General features: G+C 54.9%; 3 protein-coding genes across 6 annotated transcripts; 1 reads left to right on the forward strand and 2 right to left on the reverse strand.

Annotated features, from left to right (window-relative positions):
* Positions 1-37: 37 nt before the first annotated feature.
* Positions 38-9,336, forward strand: ppp4r4 (protein phosphatase 4, regulatory subunit 4). 2 transcript variants are annotated; one of them, XM_076016502.1, is made up of 26 exons: positions 38-1,028; positions 1,195-1,302; positions 2,696-2,769; positions 2,914-3,016; positions 3,109-3,256; positions 3,501-3,574; positions 3,661-3,767; positions 3,889-3,996; positions 4,084-4,205; positions 4,543-4,665; positions 4,752-4,894; positions 4,977-5,096; positions 5,188-5,265; positions 5,832-5,918; positions 6,018-6,191; positions 6,296-6,401; positions 6,485-6,632; positions 6,722-6,866; positions 7,146-7,184; positions 7,273-7,344; positions 7,416-7,479; positions 7,555-7,632; positions 7,835-7,925; positions 8,054-8,136; positions 8,230-8,773; positions 9,126-9,336. In XM_076016502.1, exons 2-26 carry the CDS (start codon positions 1,195-1,197, stop codon positions 9,169-9,171), a joined length of 2,985 nt encoding a protein of 994 aa, XP_075872617.1. In that variant the 5' UTR covers positions 38-1,028; the 3' UTR covers positions 9,172-9,336. The 2 variants fall into 2 exon arrangements, with proteins under 2 accessions (XP_075872617.1, XP_075872618.1); XM_076016503.1 differs by having other exon boundaries at positions 8,075-8,136.
* Positions 9,337-9,486: 150 nt separating this feature from the next.
* On the reverse strand, positions 9,487-12,759 carry LOC142882043 (protein Z-dependent protease inhibitor-like). Of its 2 annotated transcripts, none has more exons than XM_076016512.1 (6): positions 12,575-12,759; positions 11,406-11,708; positions 11,042-11,323; positions 10,662-10,935; positions 10,417-10,561; positions 9,487-10,320 (listed from the first exon to the last, which is right to left on the reverse strand). In XM_076016512.1, the coding sequence occupies exons 2-6, from the start codon at positions 11,695-11,697 to the stop codon at positions 10,138-10,140; spliced, it is 1,176 nt and encodes a 391-aa protein (XP_075872627.1). In that variant the 5' UTR covers positions 11,698-11,708; positions 12,575-12,759; the 3' UTR covers positions 9,487-10,137. The 2 variants fall into 2 exon arrangements, with proteins under 2 accessions (XP_075872627.1, XP_075872626.1); XM_076016511.1 differs by having other exon boundaries at positions 11,406-11,705; positions 12,575-12,755.
* A 385-nt stretch (positions 12,760-13,144) lies between these two features.
* Positions 13,145-16,080, reverse strand: xrcc3 (X-ray repair complementing defective repair in Chinese hamster cells 3). 2 transcript variants are annotated; one of them, XM_076016514.1, is made up of 8 exons: positions 15,942-16,080; positions 15,564-15,789; positions 14,921-15,058; positions 14,629-14,841; positions 14,401-14,555; positions 13,743-13,955; positions 13,595-13,632; positions 13,145-13,499 (listed from the first exon to the last, which is right to left on the reverse strand). In XM_076016514.1, exons 2-8 carry the CDS (start codon positions 15,616-15,618, stop codon positions 13,268-13,270), a joined length of 1,044 nt encoding a protein of 347 aa, XP_075872629.1. In that variant the 5' UTR covers positions 15,619-15,789; positions 15,942-16,080; the 3' UTR covers positions 13,145-13,267. The 2 variants fall into 2 exon arrangements, with proteins under 2 accessions (XP_075872629.1, XP_075872628.1); XM_076016513.1 differs by having other exon boundaries at positions 15,564-15,822.
* Between the last annotated feature and the right edge of the window lie 2 nt (positions 16,081-16,082).

A 16,082-nucleotide genomic window follows, 5' to 3' on the forward strand; every position in this document is an offset into this window, starting at 1 on the left:
TCTTGCGTCTTTTAGACCATCAACATCAATCCTTTTTGCTGGGTTCACTAGGCTAAATTAGCTCAAGTTCACATCGACGTTAATGCACTTAGTCAGTAGGTCCAGCCTCCTACTTCCGGTCCGGTCTCTCTCACACACACACACACACACACGGCCCGGTGGGACTCGGGCTTGATTCAATCACCCTCGGCTGCAGAAAAACTTTCATTCAAGGTTTCCGCCAATTGACAAAGTGTGCGGATTTGCATGAGGTGCGGCAGGTTGTGTAAGAGGCCGCCGTCCAGTCGGAGCTCCAGGAGGAGGTGAGATGATGAGATGATGAGATGAGACGAGAGGAGGTTCATTGAGGAACCGGTGATGCGCTCGGTGCCGCCCACCGTGCGGGGGCGAGCAGACGGACCGGACCGGGGCTCAGACGCACCGCTGCTGCGCTCCGTGTGCTCGGTGCTGTGGGCCGAACTCCGCGGCTCCACTTTGTCTCTCCAACAGCTCACTTCTGCCGAGGTTCGGAACGACGAACCGCTGCGAAAGAGCAGCTGAGACGCAACACAGCGTCGAAATCCCTGCGCAGTTCGGCGTGACGCCCCTCTCCCGCCCCGGACAGACGCCTGGGGAGTGGAACAGAACTGGGTTCTCGAACCCGTAGCTCCTTCCACTGGCATGTGTGGCCGCCGCACGGGACGTTAGAGGTGCGACTTTGTCCTCCGGGTTCACCGGGCGGAAGGGAAGAAGGGACGCAGAGAAGAGGGCTTCGGGGATGGAGAAGAGAGCCGCACCGACCCGGCTCTGATTCAAGGTCTCCCCCCAGGCAGGAGAGGGGGGCAACGGGGACCGTATGTGCGCCGAATGGAAGCTGTGACGCCCCTGATGTGGAACCGATCGATCGAACCGGCCGCCGTCCTCGAGTTTTCAGGATAAAAGCCACGAATTTTCTAAACCTGCGGAATTTCAGACCGAGTCTGGCGTGGCGTGACGTGACGGCCGCCTGCCCGCCCCGGACAGATCGAGCTGGGATCTCCTTGGAAACGGTTGGTGACACTACACCCCCACACCGCCCCCCTCCCCCTCCTCCTCCACCCACAACCCCCCACCTCCCCTCGCTCGTCAGGGATGTTCGCTGCCGAGTTCCGCCGCCTTCCTCTCTCCCACTGGCACCAGTAACCAAAACTGGGGGACGCTGTTTCCGGTGCGCAGATGTTCGCGGGCAGGATGACGGTGAGCCAGAGCAGCCTGCTGTTCGGCCCCCTGGAGGAGCTGCAGGAGCTGGCCTTCATCGAGAGGCCCATCCGCCGGAGCCTCAAGGTACCCACTTGCCTGCCACACACGCACACGCACACACACGCACGCACGCACGCACACGCACACGCACAGCTGAGGCTTCGTGTGTCGGACCCATGTGAAGTGGTGGTGGTGATGATGATGATGATGATGATGATGATGAGGGTGAGTCAGAGGGATCGACACCCGCCGTGTGTCTATGCAGGAAGCGGAGGGGAGACCCGCAGCATGACGCAGTTTCTGTCGGTCTGTCGGTGTCTGCGGTGAGACAGACCGACAGACAGACAGACACGAGCTCCTGCGCCGTCAGCTGATTGACAGCGTCGATTAAGAGTCAGGAAGAACTCACACTTCTATATTTTATAATAATAACAATAATAACAATAATAATAATAATGATAATAATAATAATAATAATAATAATTCCATCATCATAATAATTAACTTCATGACAAATATGTTAACTCTCAATGCATTATTGCTACTCTTATTATTATTATTATTATTATTATTATTATTATTATTATTATGATTTATTATGATTATTTTTTATGATTATTTTTTATCAATAATCCAAATATCATATATAGATCATTTCTGACCGTGATCTGGTGAACACATGTAAACAGACTGCATTGCATGATGATCCATGATGTGATATTTTCTGCTGATTTTGTCTCCCTAAAGTTTGGGAAGGTGTGGGGGCGGGACTTGTGCTGCCAAGGTTGATGAGTGGGCAGGGCCAGTGGGCGGGGCCAGTGGGGCTCCCTTTTATGGGAGAAACTCCCACCTCACTGACGCAGCCACACACCCCCTTCCCTCCCACACACACACACACACATGCTACAGTCCTATCAGCCAATCAGCAGCTGGTGTGTCTGTGTGTGTGTACGTGTGCGTGTGTGTGTGTGTGCGTGTGTGTGTGTGTGTGTGTGCGCTCAGACCATTTCTTCAGCTATGTGCCGAGCTTCTGCTGAAGGCAGCCGTGGTCAGAGCAGCAAGCTAACAGCGCTAACTGCGCTAACTGAAGCTCCTCCATTCTGAGGCTGAGCTGCTTCCTGTCTGATCAGGGTTACTTCCTGTCTGATCAGGGTTACTTCCTGACTGATCAGGATCAGGGCTGAAATTACAGTGCTCGCACACAGTGCTAACAGACAGTGCTAACAGACAGTGCTAACAGACGCTTAACACACATCACATGGAAGCCCACCCTCACCTCCCCCTTGTGGCCGGTTGCAGTACAGGAAGCAGGCCCCTCCCCCTCTCCAGAAGACCATCAAACACTTTTCTCCAAGATTGTCGTCGGGGTGATTTTCACTGAGATGCTATTGGCTGCTGCGGAGGGAGGAGGCGGGGCGTGTTGATTGACAGCCGGGACCCAGTCGGCCATGTGACTATGTTTGCGTTTCCCTGCCAGACTGCCGAGGAGATCGAGCAGCTGACCGTGGACGAAGACCTGAATGACATCGAGCGAGCCGTCTACCTGCTCAGGTGGGTCTCCACAGCGCAGGTTCCTCTGCTGGAGAAGAACCGAGGAGCTGCAGCCTGTTTCTGTGTGTCGAACCTTCTGGGCTCAGCCTGAAGCTCTGACCTGGTGGTATGTGTGTGTGTGTGTGTGTGTGTGCTCTGGTTCAGTGTGGGTCAGGAGGTGCAGAGAGCCAGCGTCATCAGCAACCTGCCCAGCCTGGTCCGCCAGAACCCTGCTGAGACCTTCCGCCGGGTTGTGCCCAAGGTCCGGGTAAGTGGCAGCAGGTGTGTGTGTGTGTGTGTGTGTGTGTGTGTGTGTGTGGCAGCTCCACTAACCTGTCCCCTCCTCCTCCACTGACCCAGGAGGTGCTGAACGGTGCCGGGGTGGAGATCCAGCTGGCGGCAGCCGCCTCCTTCCTGACCATCCTGCAGGACGACATCATCCTGATCCACACACACACCTACTGCATCCTGAAGACGGTGCTGCTGCACCTGCACCACAGGGACACAGGTAGGACACCTGCTGCTGCCGATGCTGCTCTGGCTATGTGTGCGGGATGCTGATTGGCTGGATACTGGTTGGCTGAATGCTGATTGGCTGGGTAATAGATAGAGAGGTGGATGAACTTTATTGGTCCCAAATTGGAAAACCTTGCTGTTGCAGCACTAAAAACAAACTGTACAGCAATCAGAAGAAAGACTGATGCTGGATGCTGATTGGCTGGGAGCTGGATGCTGATTGGTTGTCTCCACAGTGGTGAGCAACGCCTGGCTGGAGACGCTGCTGTCGGCCATCAACGCCCTACCGAAGGAGACCATCAAGCAGGAGGTAAGATGGGTGGTACTGACACCCCCCCCCACCCCCCCCTGCTGACCCCTGACCCCTGACCTCCTCCACCTGTCCTCCCTGTGCAGGTGCTGAACCCCCTCCTCTCCCAGTCGCAGCTGTCTCACTCTCTGCAGGCTCGTCTGGCCAGCTGTCGCATCTTGGGGAAGATCTCCTGCAAGTTTGACTCCCAAATGTGAGCAGCGGCCGCAGCCCCGCCCCCTCGCCGTCCCGCCAGCCCCCCTCGCCATCACTCACCTGCACCGTCTACTGTGTGTGTGTGTGTGTGTGTGTGTGTGTGTGTGTGTGTGTGTCAGAGTGAAGAAGGAGCTGCTGCCGCTGGTCCGCTCCCTCTGCCAGGACGTGGAGTTCGAGGTGCGAGCTTGTATGTGCCACCAGCTGGAGAGCATCGCCAGAGCCAGTGGGTAGGTAGTGAGATAGGGGGCGGAGCCACGCTCTGGCGCCCCCAGCAGGTCTGGCTGAGCTGACCCCCCCCCCCCAACTCACTGCAGGGTGGAGGACACCAGGGCCGAGCTCCTCCCGGAGCTGGTGGAGCTGGCCGAGGACGAGGAGAGCAGCGTCCGGCTGGCCGCCTTCGACACCATCATCAACCTGATGGAGATGATGGATGGAGGTGGGTCACATGACCGCTCGCATGTTCCCCAGACACATCCAGCAGAGGGCGCCACGCAGAAAATCCATCATCCATCCATTTTCAATAGCTGCTTCGTCCTGAGCTCAGGGTCCTGAGGGTCTGCTGGAGCCTCCCAGCTGGTACTGGGTGAAGGCAGGGTGACAGCCTGGACCAGTGGCCACTTTATTAGGGCCACTGGTCACGGATACGCAGCTAGCGCTAACTGGAACATTCAGGAAGCACAAAGTGAAGCGCACAGTAGGAGGAGATGATTCCAGTTCTACCAATCAGACAGGCTCCGCCCCCTCTCCCTCCCTCTCTCTCTCTCTCCCCCCAGACGACCGTCTCCATGTGGTGGCGCCGTTGGTCATGTCGGTGTGTGAAGGCTCCTCGCCGGCCGACGAAGCCGTCCTGGCGTCTCTGTCCTTCCAGTTTGGGAAGCTGTGCAGCGGGTTGGCAGGTGAGCTCCACAGATGCTGGATGGAGGAGGAGGTGGAGGAGGTGAAGGAGGAGGTGCTGACGGCTCTGCTCCTGCTGCTCATTCAGGCTCCCTGCAGGAAGAGCAGAAGGTCCTCCTGCTGCAGAGGTTCAAGCTGCTGTGCATGGCCGGCCTGGAGGCCGAGGGGAACCTGGCGGAGGGCGGAGCCGAGTCCACGCTCGTCCGCTGCAACTGCTGCTACAACCTGCCGGTAGGAGGTCGGAGGTCAAAGGGCAGGGGTCCCCAGGGCTGACCTCACACATCTGTGCTGTCTTGTGTCTCGTTGCCTCCAGGCCATGGTGCTGTTCTCTGACTCCGCCCACTTCCTGTCAGAGCTCTACCCCTCCTTCTCCGGCCTGTGCTGCGACCCGGACGTCAGCGTGCGACGCAGCGCCGCCGCCAGTTTCCACCAGGTGGCAGCATCACCACACCAAGTTTGCTCTCATAGGAGATGTGGCGATGTCACATGACTCTCTGTGCCCCTCTCCCCTTCCCCCCCATCAGGTGGCCAAGCTCCTGGGCTCCGAGGCCCAGCTGCTCTACAAGGAGCTGCTGGTTCTGCTGCAGGACGAAGCTCTGGAGGTGAATCACCACCATCATTACCATCACCATCATCATCACCATCATCATCACCATCATCATCACCATCACCATCATTACCATCATCATCACCATCACCACCATCACCACCATCATCAACATCATCACCACCATCATCATCATTACCATCATCATCACCATCACCATCAACATCATCACCACCATCATCATCACCATCATCACCACCATCATTACCATCACCATCATCATCACCACCATCATTACCATCACCATCACCATCACCACCATCATTACCATCATCACCATCATCATCACCATCATCACCACCATCATTACCATCACCATCATCATCACCATCATCATCACCATCACCATCATCAACATCATCACCACCATCATCATCATCACCATCATCACCATCAACATCATCATCATCAACATCATCATCCCTAACACCATTATCACCACCACCATCTCCACCTCCACCACCATCTTCATCACCACCACCACCATCCCCGTCATCATCACAATCACCTCCACCACGACCACCACTTAACCTGGATCTGTCTTCATGACTGGTTGTGAAGGTGCTGGATGCTCTCATGACTCACCTGGAGGAGACTCTGGAGGTGGTCCTGTCCAGAGGGGAGAACCTTGTGCTGGACAGCAAGACGGTATCAACATCAACCTCGAGCTATCAGATGTTTTTATTAATCTTCTGGTTCCTCCTCCTCTCCTCTGGGTCCTCCTTCACTCCTCTGGTTCCTCTACAGTTCCCGGAGCTGCTGTCGGCTCTGCTGCTGGCCGAGCAGAAGGTCGGCTGCTCTCTTCGCTGGAGACTCCATGAGAAGCTGCTGCAGCGCTACAGCTGCCTGGCCAGGCTGCTGCCTGGGGAGATGCTGCACCAGAGCTTCTCCCCTCGCATCTTCATCATCCTCACCACCAATGTCAGACCATGTGACACAACAGGACACCACCAGGTCACCCAGGTAAGTGAGCCAGGCAGTCAGCTGACCTCCTCTCCCTCCACCCCTCTCCTCTCTGGCTGCAGAAGGTGCTGCCGGTCCAGAAGGAGGCCGCCCGGACCTTCTGCATGTTCCTGCGCTACAACAGGAAGCAGGAGCAGCGGCGGGAGATGATGGAGCGACTGATCCAAGGTCAGGTGACCGCCGCCGTCCAGGCTGAGCTCCGGATGTCGCTGACCTCCTGACCTCCTGACCTCTGTGTCTGTGACCTGCAGATCTGGCCCAGGGCCGCAGCTACTGGCACCGCCTCCGCTTCCTGGACGTGTGTGAGACGGCCACCGAGGTCTTCTCCAGGAAGTACTTCAACAAGCACTTCCTGCTGCCGGCGCTGGAGCTGGTCCACGACCCCGTGGCCAATGTCAGGTAGCTCCGCCCCCTGCAGCCCAGTGTCAAGGACGTCAGGGGTGGTTCACCTGTCTGCTTACCTGTCTTCCTGCTCACCTGTCTGCCAGGTACAAGCTGTGCCAGCTGCTGCCCAGGCTGCGCTCGTCGCTCCGCCTCCCAGCTGACAAGCAGCTGCTGCAGCAGTTGGACTTCTGTGTGCAGAAGCTGCTGTGCAGAGAGAAGGACAAGGATGTGGTGGCCACCATCCGCAAGGTAACACTGACTGACTCACTGATTCACTGACTCACTGATTCACTGACTTCCTGAAGGGTTGATTGACTGATTCACTGACTCATTGACTCAATTACTGGTTGCTTGACTGACTGACTGACTCAATGAGTGGCAAGTTGACTGACTGATGACTGACTAACTGGCTCACTGACTAACCAACCGACCAACTGACTCAAGGACTGACTCACTCAATCACACACTCACTGATTCACCGACTCACTCACTGACTCAGTGACTGACTGTGGCCATCGTGTTTTTCAGACAGTGTTGGAACTGGACAAACTGGAGCTGACTGAGCCGGTGAGTCGTCTGTCCACTGAGTCTTTAAACACACTGAGCTGGTGCCTCTTCACGGCAGATGCTCCTCCCATCTCGTCCCATCTCGCAGTTCCACAAGAGACAGGAGCGAGACTTGCTAGACCAGAAGAAGGAGAAGGAGGAGAACCTGCTGCTGGAGATGGTGAGTCGGGTTCGTTCGGTCCACATCCGCCCGTCCGCCTGCCTTCACTGACCCACGTTCCTCCTCTGCAGGAGCTCCTGGAGCGGCAGCAGATGGACGAGAAGATCAATGCCGACAAGCACTTGGAGAGAAAGCGTGAGTCGGAGCAGTCGGGTTGGTTTGAAACAGTCACACAGCACAAGGTTAATCAGAGTTTTGTTGCTCGGACAGGAAGGGACAGTAAGACCAGCCTGTCGGCCACCAAGTCCATGTCCATGTCCTCGTCTGGAGCCACCCTGTCCTCCTCTGGTGAGACTGCAGCTACGACTGGCTGTGGTCACCGGGCTAAGCTTGCAACACTTTCACCACACTTTCACTGACACACTGGAACTAAATTGAAGTTAGCTTAAAACATTCACATCAGCTGCTACCGTCACCACGACCCTGCGGTCTGGTGGTCCAGGTGGTTCAGGCGCTCAGTCCGGATCAAACTGGTCTTTGTTCCCTGCAGGTAAAGAGATGAGGAAGGCCAAGCTGTCGAGGAGCCGCTCCCTCAGCAGTCAGCCCACTGCCTCCAAGTCTGCAAACTCAGACAGACCCCAGTAAGAATCTGGCTTACCTTGCTCTGGACCAGTCCAGACCAGTATCTGACCACCAGCCAGTCCTGGTGGTCAGATACTGGTCTAGCAGCTTGCTACTGGTCCTCTAATTGGAGTCTGACAGGCCACAGAACACCTTCTTCTCTTTCCAGGAAAGTGAAAGAGCTCAGCGGTGCGTCTGGACCTGGGAAGTCCTCCATGTTATCCAGCAAAGGTAGGAGGCAGGAGTCTCTAGAAGGTTTCAGGTGGACGGGAGGAGGTCTGTAGTGGTGGACAGGACCCTGCAACATCTCTTTGCACTTTGCAGATGACTCCTTGAGAGGTTCCCACTTCACCTTGGCCACCCAGTCCACCTCGTCCATGCCAGTCCTGATCCGGAGCAACACCACCAGCCTCCTAGACAGGGCCGGCACTTTGGACCACAGGGCCAGTAACATGGAGCAAAAGAGCAGCACCTTAGACCACAGAGATCTTAGAACCATCACGCTGGAGCACAGGAACAACATGGTGGAGCCGAGAACTGTGAGCTTGGAGCACAGGAACAGTACCGTCGACCACAGGAGTGGCACCTTGGACAAGAGAGACCATAGAACCGGCACCCTGAGCCAAAAAGACCACCGGACCAGCACCTTGGATCACAGAGAGCACAGGGTCAACAGCCTTGACCACAGAGACCTTAGAACCAGTACACTCGACCACAGAGACCATAGAACCGGTACCTTAGATCATAGAGACCATAGAACCAGTACCTTAGACCACAGAGACCATAGAACCATTACTATGGACCAGCGCAGTAAAACCATGGAACGGAGCTGTGGGGTGAAGGACAGCCAGACCAGAAAACTATCGATGTAAGTTCTTCCTGTTCTAATTAGTCCTTCCTGTCCTAGACAGTTCTTTCTGTTCTAGACAGTTCTTCCTGTTCTAATTAGTTCTTCCTGTCCTAGACAGTTCTTCCTGTTCTAGACGGTTCTTCCTATTCTAGACAGTTATTTTTATTTGAGAGTTCTTCCTGTCCTAGAGAGTCCTTCCTGTTCTAATTAGCTCTTCCTGTTCTAGACAGTTCTTAGTGTTTGAGAGAGTTCTTCCTGTTCTAATGTACTCTTCCTGTTCTCATGAGGTCTCCTGGTTCTGCAGAGTTCTTTGTGTTCTGTGTGGAACGGTTCCCCTTTCCCTCTCACGCGCCTCTGTTTTGCTTGACAGAAACAGGAAGTCAAACTCTTTCAGTGTCCAATCGGGACGAGACTGAGGACGATGACATCACTTACCTCGACCAGGCAGCCCGTCAGCCAGTCAGCAGTCAGGAAGGCTCAGCAGGAAGTTGCTTGGTCCTCACGCCTGCAGCTGCTTTACTTTCCTGACCACAGTCACACGCTGTCACCTGATTGGTTCAGTAAACTTCCATCTTCAAACAGCCGCCGTGTTTGCCTTGGGTTTTTTTTTCGTGTGCCCGTGTCATGTGACCCCTGCAGAGGTCACCTTTTCTGAACGGACAGGTGTCAATACATCATCATCATCCTCACCGTTTCCAACAGACGCCCGGTGAGAAACAGAAGCAGGTGTGTTCGATGTATGACAGTGCAACTTTACTGCAGGTACATGTGCTTTAACAGTGCATACATACTGAGATACAGACAATATACACAGTGGGTGTACGTATGGTAGTAGTTGTCATGCTAATATCCACTGAACCGGGGTCAAGCTGAGGTCGCTGCACATCGCTGACATATTGAACACAGCAAAACCAAAACACACTTTCAAACTGGGAACAAATCCAAACATCCTGCCGATGTTCATTGTGAACTTTCCCTTTCTTTACTTCAATTCCAGCAGAGACATTTATTGTAACTCATGGATGTAAAAAAAAAACAACAACAACAACAACAAAAAAAAACATTCAAGGTTGGTTTAGTATGTTGTTATTATCTCCTTCCAATAGAGCAGCATTTCTCACATTAAGTGACTTCTAATTTGTGATGCCTCAGGGTTTGGCTTTAATCGACTCGTTGAGAGCTATAATCCAATACGGGTCAATACGTCACAATGCTCCCCTCACCACCAGAGGGCGCCACTGACTCACTGACGCAGCAAACGGGGTTTTGGGTGAAGGTGGGCAGTCAGAGGGTCGGACCGCTTGGAACCGGCAGAGACTGGAGGGCGGAATCTTCAAGCCAAGCGGATGGCGATGGAGATCCAGTGGGCGGGGCTTCTTCCTTCACAAACGGGTGGGGTTGACGACCCGACCCATGAAGAGCACGCTGCCGGTGGCCTCGTGGTAAATCAGGAAGATGAAGGGTCTGTTGATGGTGAGTCGGGGGGGCAGAGAGTTGAAGGCCGTGGCGTCGCCCCGGGTGCCATCGTCGGTCTCGTCCACGCTCAGAAACAACTTCTGATACACCTGGACACACACAGACGATGGGCAGGTCAGAGGTCAAGGTTCAGCGAGCAGGACAACCAGAGACGTTTCTCCAGGAGGAGGACGCCGAGAGGTCACCTGGTCCAGCTTGACTCCTCCCACTCCCAGGTCGTTGATCTCGGCGCCGCTCTCAAACACTTTGGAGATCTCCAGGTTCCGCAGGGTGTCGCGCAGCATGTAGTACGAGTCCAATTGGAAGCGAGGCAGCTGCACCTGCAGCCACCTGTTCACAAACAACAGCAACCAGGCAAACACATGACGGAGGTCAAAAGGTCACCGTTCCTACCATAAAGAGAGGTGAAGAACTTCTCCGCTCTACTCACGTCTTCCTCAGCTGTTTGATCCAGGCCCGGATCTTGTCGCCGTTCACCTTGTCCTCCACGTCCCCCACGTCCACGCCCTCGTCGGGCAGCACCACCAGCATGGCGGCGCCGTCCGTCATGGGCAGCTTCAGGACGCCGGTCTTCAGCGAGCGGTCGTACGCCAGGAAGTACTTGTTGGTTTCGAGCATCATGGGAACTATGACCACCTGGTAGCTACTCACAAAGAAGCGCTCCTCCTGCGTGTTGGAGGCGTTGAAGCGCTGAGTGAAGCGGGCTGGAGAACCAGAGGGAGGCAAGGGAGGTGCTTAGTCACACTGGAGAACTTTATTAACAGGAAGTGGGTCCTGGGTCAGGTCAGGTCAGGTCCAGGTGAAACCTACCCTGGTAAGAGGCCACAGTGGCCAGCAGCAGCTGGGACCCTGATTCCAGGAAAGAGACCACCTCCTGGACCTTGGACCCGGTCTGGGTCTGGGCCCAGCGGTTCAGGGCCTGGACGGCCTCCGGTGGGTCGGTGAACATCAAACCTTCAACCGAGGCCCCAAACTTGGTGCTGACCAGGTCCCGGTAGGTCTGCGGCACCTCGTAGGCCTGGGATGGCAGGATGGCCACGCCCTGGGTCAGGTTGGACCCGCCCCCAGCAGCCCTCAGACTCTGGAACAAGTCTGAAGACAACAAGGTCAACGGTCAGCTGGTCCTCTGCAGGTGTGAAGACCACCCCTTTCCCCCCGCGCCACCCGGACCTACCAGGCAGAATCTCCGGGTCCAGTCCACTCAGGGCCAGGCCTCGCTGCAGCTGCTCCCTGGTCTGCCCCCCGGTGGCGGTCAGTAGTGCTGCCAGGGCTGTGGACAGGGCCAGGGGGGACAGGAAGACGTTGTCATCAGACCTCTTGGCCTGGGCCCGGTACAGCTGGCTTGCAAAGTCCGTGTTCCTGAGGACCAGGGTCCCCACTGAGGACTCCAGGGTCTGGGAGGAGGCTGGGCCCAGCAGGACCAGCAGGCCCAGCACCGGCACCAGGACAGCCACAGTCAGAGTCATAGCGCCTCCTGCTGGAAGAGAAGAGATCAGTGATACTTTGTGCACTTTAAATGTTCTGGCTGTGCAAGAACCTGCTGGCCAGCAGAAGAACTACATGAGCCCTGCTGTGATTTTTTTTCATCATCTTCTTGTTTGGATGGGCGGGGGCGGGGCCTGATGCCCTCTGAACCCAGGGTCTCTTCAAGACCCTCTGCTGGTAGTCTTTCTTCTTCTGGCGATGTCAGAGTTCGAACTATCTGGGAAAAACCACCAGAATCCAGAACCTGATCCAGATCTGGTTCCTGGTCTACAGCCAGAAGCTCTTCTGGAAATGAGGTTCTTCAGCACAAACAGTGGGATGTTCTCCTGATGTTCTCCTCCTGGTTGCAGGCAGGAGAACATCATGACAGAACGGGAGTCCGTCAGGCGGTTCCGCTTTCCAAAGATGCTTCAGAAAACAAATCGATAACAACAGCATCGGCAGACTTCCGGTCTTCGGCCACGCCCTGACGTCACACCCCGCTTTTATTTCCTCGCCTGAAGAATTATTACAATTGTTTTTTTCTCAGCATGAAATATACATTTCTTCTCGCGTCTTTACAATTGAAACATCTTTTTTTTCCCCCCCCCATGACTTTTAGAAATATTTCTGATCAGTATCAGGATCGATAGCAGCTTTTCACTCGATGATCGGCCGCTGTCTGTCCGCGCACTTTATCGCCGTTATTCAAACATTTCAGTATTGATTACGTAACCCGCCTCGTATCGATGGTAAACAAATGATGATGGAGATGCGCACAGCTTCACGCTGCTACCGACGACAACATGCAAGGAATCGGCAAACAAAGTGAGCAACAAGGCAACACAACGACACAATAAGACGACAGTGGACTCTGACCTTCTGCTGACGGTACGGTTGGTTTTTAGTCGGACGTCTGTTGTGTCTCTGCTGCTCTCAGCCTCCAGCAGCTGCGCATCACAGTCAAGTTCTCGCCCTGGTCACCACCGGAAACACAGTCGTTTCCGGCCACTTCCTTCACAATAAAGTTTGGGCTTCTCCCCATACTTCCTTGGGGTTTTGTTGCTTTTAATTGAGCGAGACGCAGCAGAGGATCTGCGGAGGTCTGAAGGAATCAGAATCAGTCCGGTGTGAGACTCGGCTCGGTTCTGAATGACGTCACTAACCCTGACCGCGTCAATGCTTTTGTTCTGGAGGAAAAAAAAACATTTTGTTCCGGCGCCGAGGTGAAGCTACGCATGCGTGCGACAGCAGCCTGACGTCATCCGCCATAATTAGCACTCACCAGCAGGAGGCGCTGCTTGCATCCGGGACAATGGGACAGAATGAGGAGGTTCTGATTCAACTAATCAGTGCTTTAAAACACTATGAACAAACTTTAGTGGGTTGCAACTGAAGAACTGGAAAAATTCTTTATAGATTTTTTTTTCTTTCAGTAAGAACAGAACATTGCATTTTTCAAGCACTTTATTAATATGTTGGCATTTTGCAGATGATGAACTTTAAGCAGTGACATTTTCAAGTGTGTGTGTGTGTGTGTGAGTCCATCACCAGTCACACACCTCCTCCACCTCAATGAGTCTCTGTCTCGGAGCTCTGCAGCCCTCTGACTCCCTCCCTCCACACGCCGGCGTCCCGTCCATCCCGGGCCAGGTGAGGTGCAAACACCACCTCCAGCCTGCGGAGGGCGCTGCGCTGGTCGCCACGGGCCACCTCTGTCTGAAATCGCCTCATCATCAGCCGCACGGTCACCTGGTTGGCCCAGGCCAACCCCAGAGCCGGAGACACGCTGGAGGACGCCGGCCTGCGAGCGGGGGGAGGAGCCCAGGTGAGATGGGGAGGAGCCACGGAGCAGGTGAGGGAAAACGGGAAGTTCAAGTAGTTGTTGTTTTTTTTTACCCAAAACTGCTGTCAGAGGCGTCAAACACGTCCGTCACCTGCAACACAAGCAGCATCCAGGAGGTCAAGAACAGAAGACAACACTGAATAGTCTCCACAGCGCCCCCTGCTGGACCGGAGGTCAGGTGTGCACCCTCCCTGCTCTCACCTGGTTGATGCACAGCACAGGTGTGCTAAACTCCTGGCTCAGGCGATGCAGCGCCGACGCCACCGTCAGCATCTGTTTGGTCTTCTCCATCCAATCAGACGCCTGGAACTCGCACCTGAGCAGAGCCGCCAGCGAGTCCACCACTAGGAGGCGCACCGCACCCCGGGCCAGGAGGAGGGGCACTCGTCTGGAGAGGCACACCTGGAGGGAGTCCTGCAGGGGGACGGAGACCCACCAGGGGTCAGGCCACACCAGGCTCGGGCAAACTATGGCCCGCGGCCCGCTAACATTTTAATCCGGCTCGCCGAACTTAAAGAAATTATTTCAATAGTACTGCAAGTCATAAAAGTCAGAGTTCAAGAGTGATTTGAATAAAGTGCTGGATACCGTGTGGCTTCAGAGACGCTTTGGTTCATTTTCAATTGACATCAAAGTCACGTGTTTTCTATATATCCCATAATATACATTTTTCCTCCTATGAGGTGGGTCACCCAGACAATACATCCATCTGCTGCTGCTCCAGCTCCTCTGTCACATTTTAAAACCCACCAGTCAAAAACTTTGCCCACCCCTGGTCTAGACGGGTCCAGGGGTGGTTCTCAGGTGGTTCTGGGGCGGTTCTTGGCTACACCCACCAGGGGGCTCAAGCCACACCCACCAGGTCTCCAGCGTGCTCCACGTAGATGTGGTCGCTGAAGTGCAGCGAGCTGAGCAGCGACGGGGGGACGTGGCAGCGCAGGCGGGTCTGCTCCCGGATCAGCTGCTGCAGACGCCTGCTGGGGAACACGTCCTCGGTGCAGACGTACACAGCTCCTGCAGACAGCGAACGCAGCGTCAGGTTTTGGTGAGGCCTTCAGGGACGCGCGGGGACACAGGGGGAATTTACCTGCTCCTAAGCCTCCGTGCTGCGCGGGGAACTGCACAGACAGGCAGAGCTGCAGGGCCAGCTGCGTCTTGCCGGCCCCGCTCTCTCCGGACAGCTCAGTGACGACACCTACAGGCAGCCCCCCTCTCAGCAACTCATCCAGCAGTGGACAGCCCACACTGAGCCTGAGACCAGACTCCAGCCTGGGACACGACCCTCGCTGGAGCAGGACGGCTGCACAAAGATACACAGACACACTTGTACCAGAGCTGCACTCGTCATTCAGTGACGTGTGCGTGTGTGTGAGAGAGACCTGAGACGGGGGGGTGTGGCCTGCAGGCGGTGGCAGCGGTGGTCAGCAGCTGCTGGACGTCGGCAGGGGACAAGCCGGTAAGGTTCTGCAGCTCCAGAGAAGAAACACAAAGGACATCTCGGACGGACTTGAACTTCGCTGCCGGGTTCAAGACAAACACAACAACCATGAGGGGGCGCTGGGGCTCAACAATACTCAACCAAAACAACAACAAAAACACCTGCAGCCGACTGACAAGTAGGACCTCAGTAGGCATCTAACAAACTTAAGCAAAAAAAAACTCCTTCACTTCAAAAAGATGCAGATGGTGACATAGTGTTGCACACGTTTGCGCTGTTTAGTTTAAGACGCGTGTTAAGGTATCAGTTGTCGGTTAAGTGAACTACTTTGAAAACAACGTCATAAAACGAAACAGGCGGTTTCCGCTTGTCACAGGTCCAGCTGGATCCGGGTTGTGGAGACTCATCTGGAAGACATGAGCTCCGGGAACAAGTACCGCACATGAAGCCGAATCCAAGTCCAAACGATTTGGCCCAGTTTGATGTACTGGCTGACACTCCAGCGAGGCGACTCGCTTTAAGGGACTGGGCTGAATATTAAAGCGAGGTTTTTGCCTGGGGAGTCTGGAGCAGCGCCTCCTCACCTCTCCTCAGGCCAGCAGCGACCCTCGGCTGGAGGTCTAGCCGGTTCCAGTCCATCTCCCCGCCGGGAACATCCTGTCGTTACGCCCGGCGACAGGAGAGCAGCTTCCTTATCAAACTACCAGCTCAGCCTGTGGGTAGTTTTCGTCCGTCTCTGAATCAACAGGTCCGCTCCATCTGGAAAATACCCGCTCGAGCACACACGTCATCAAGAGGCGCCAGTCGGAACTATTTAAAGGCACCGTGGGGGGGTGAACAATTCTGTGTAAACGCCTCAAGATTATTTTTCAGGGTAAATCCGATGACTATACAAACAGAGCGTGGTCTAAAACGTATTAAATACTTTTTGCGGAATTACTACACCCATTAACCAGTTTTACCTGAAACCAACAAACAGTTCCCCGGACAAAGACTCGTCCCGGCTCGATGACGTCACCACAGGGCGCCACAGGAAGAAAACAAACCAGCCCAAGATAATACCGATTCTAATCTCTCCGGGGGCAAATTGGTCGGTTTCGGAG

The sequence above is a fragment of the Nelusetta ayraudi genome, unplaced genomic scaffold, assembly GCF_046127955.1.
Source record: "Nelusetta ayraudi isolate G7.1 ecotype Tasmania unplaced genomic scaffold, CSIRO-AGI_Nayr_v1 ptg000229l, whole genome shotgun sequence".
Classification (NCBI taxonomy): Eukaryota; Metazoa; Chordata; class Actinopteri; order Tetraodontiformes; family Monacanthidae; genus Nelusetta; species Nelusetta ayraudi.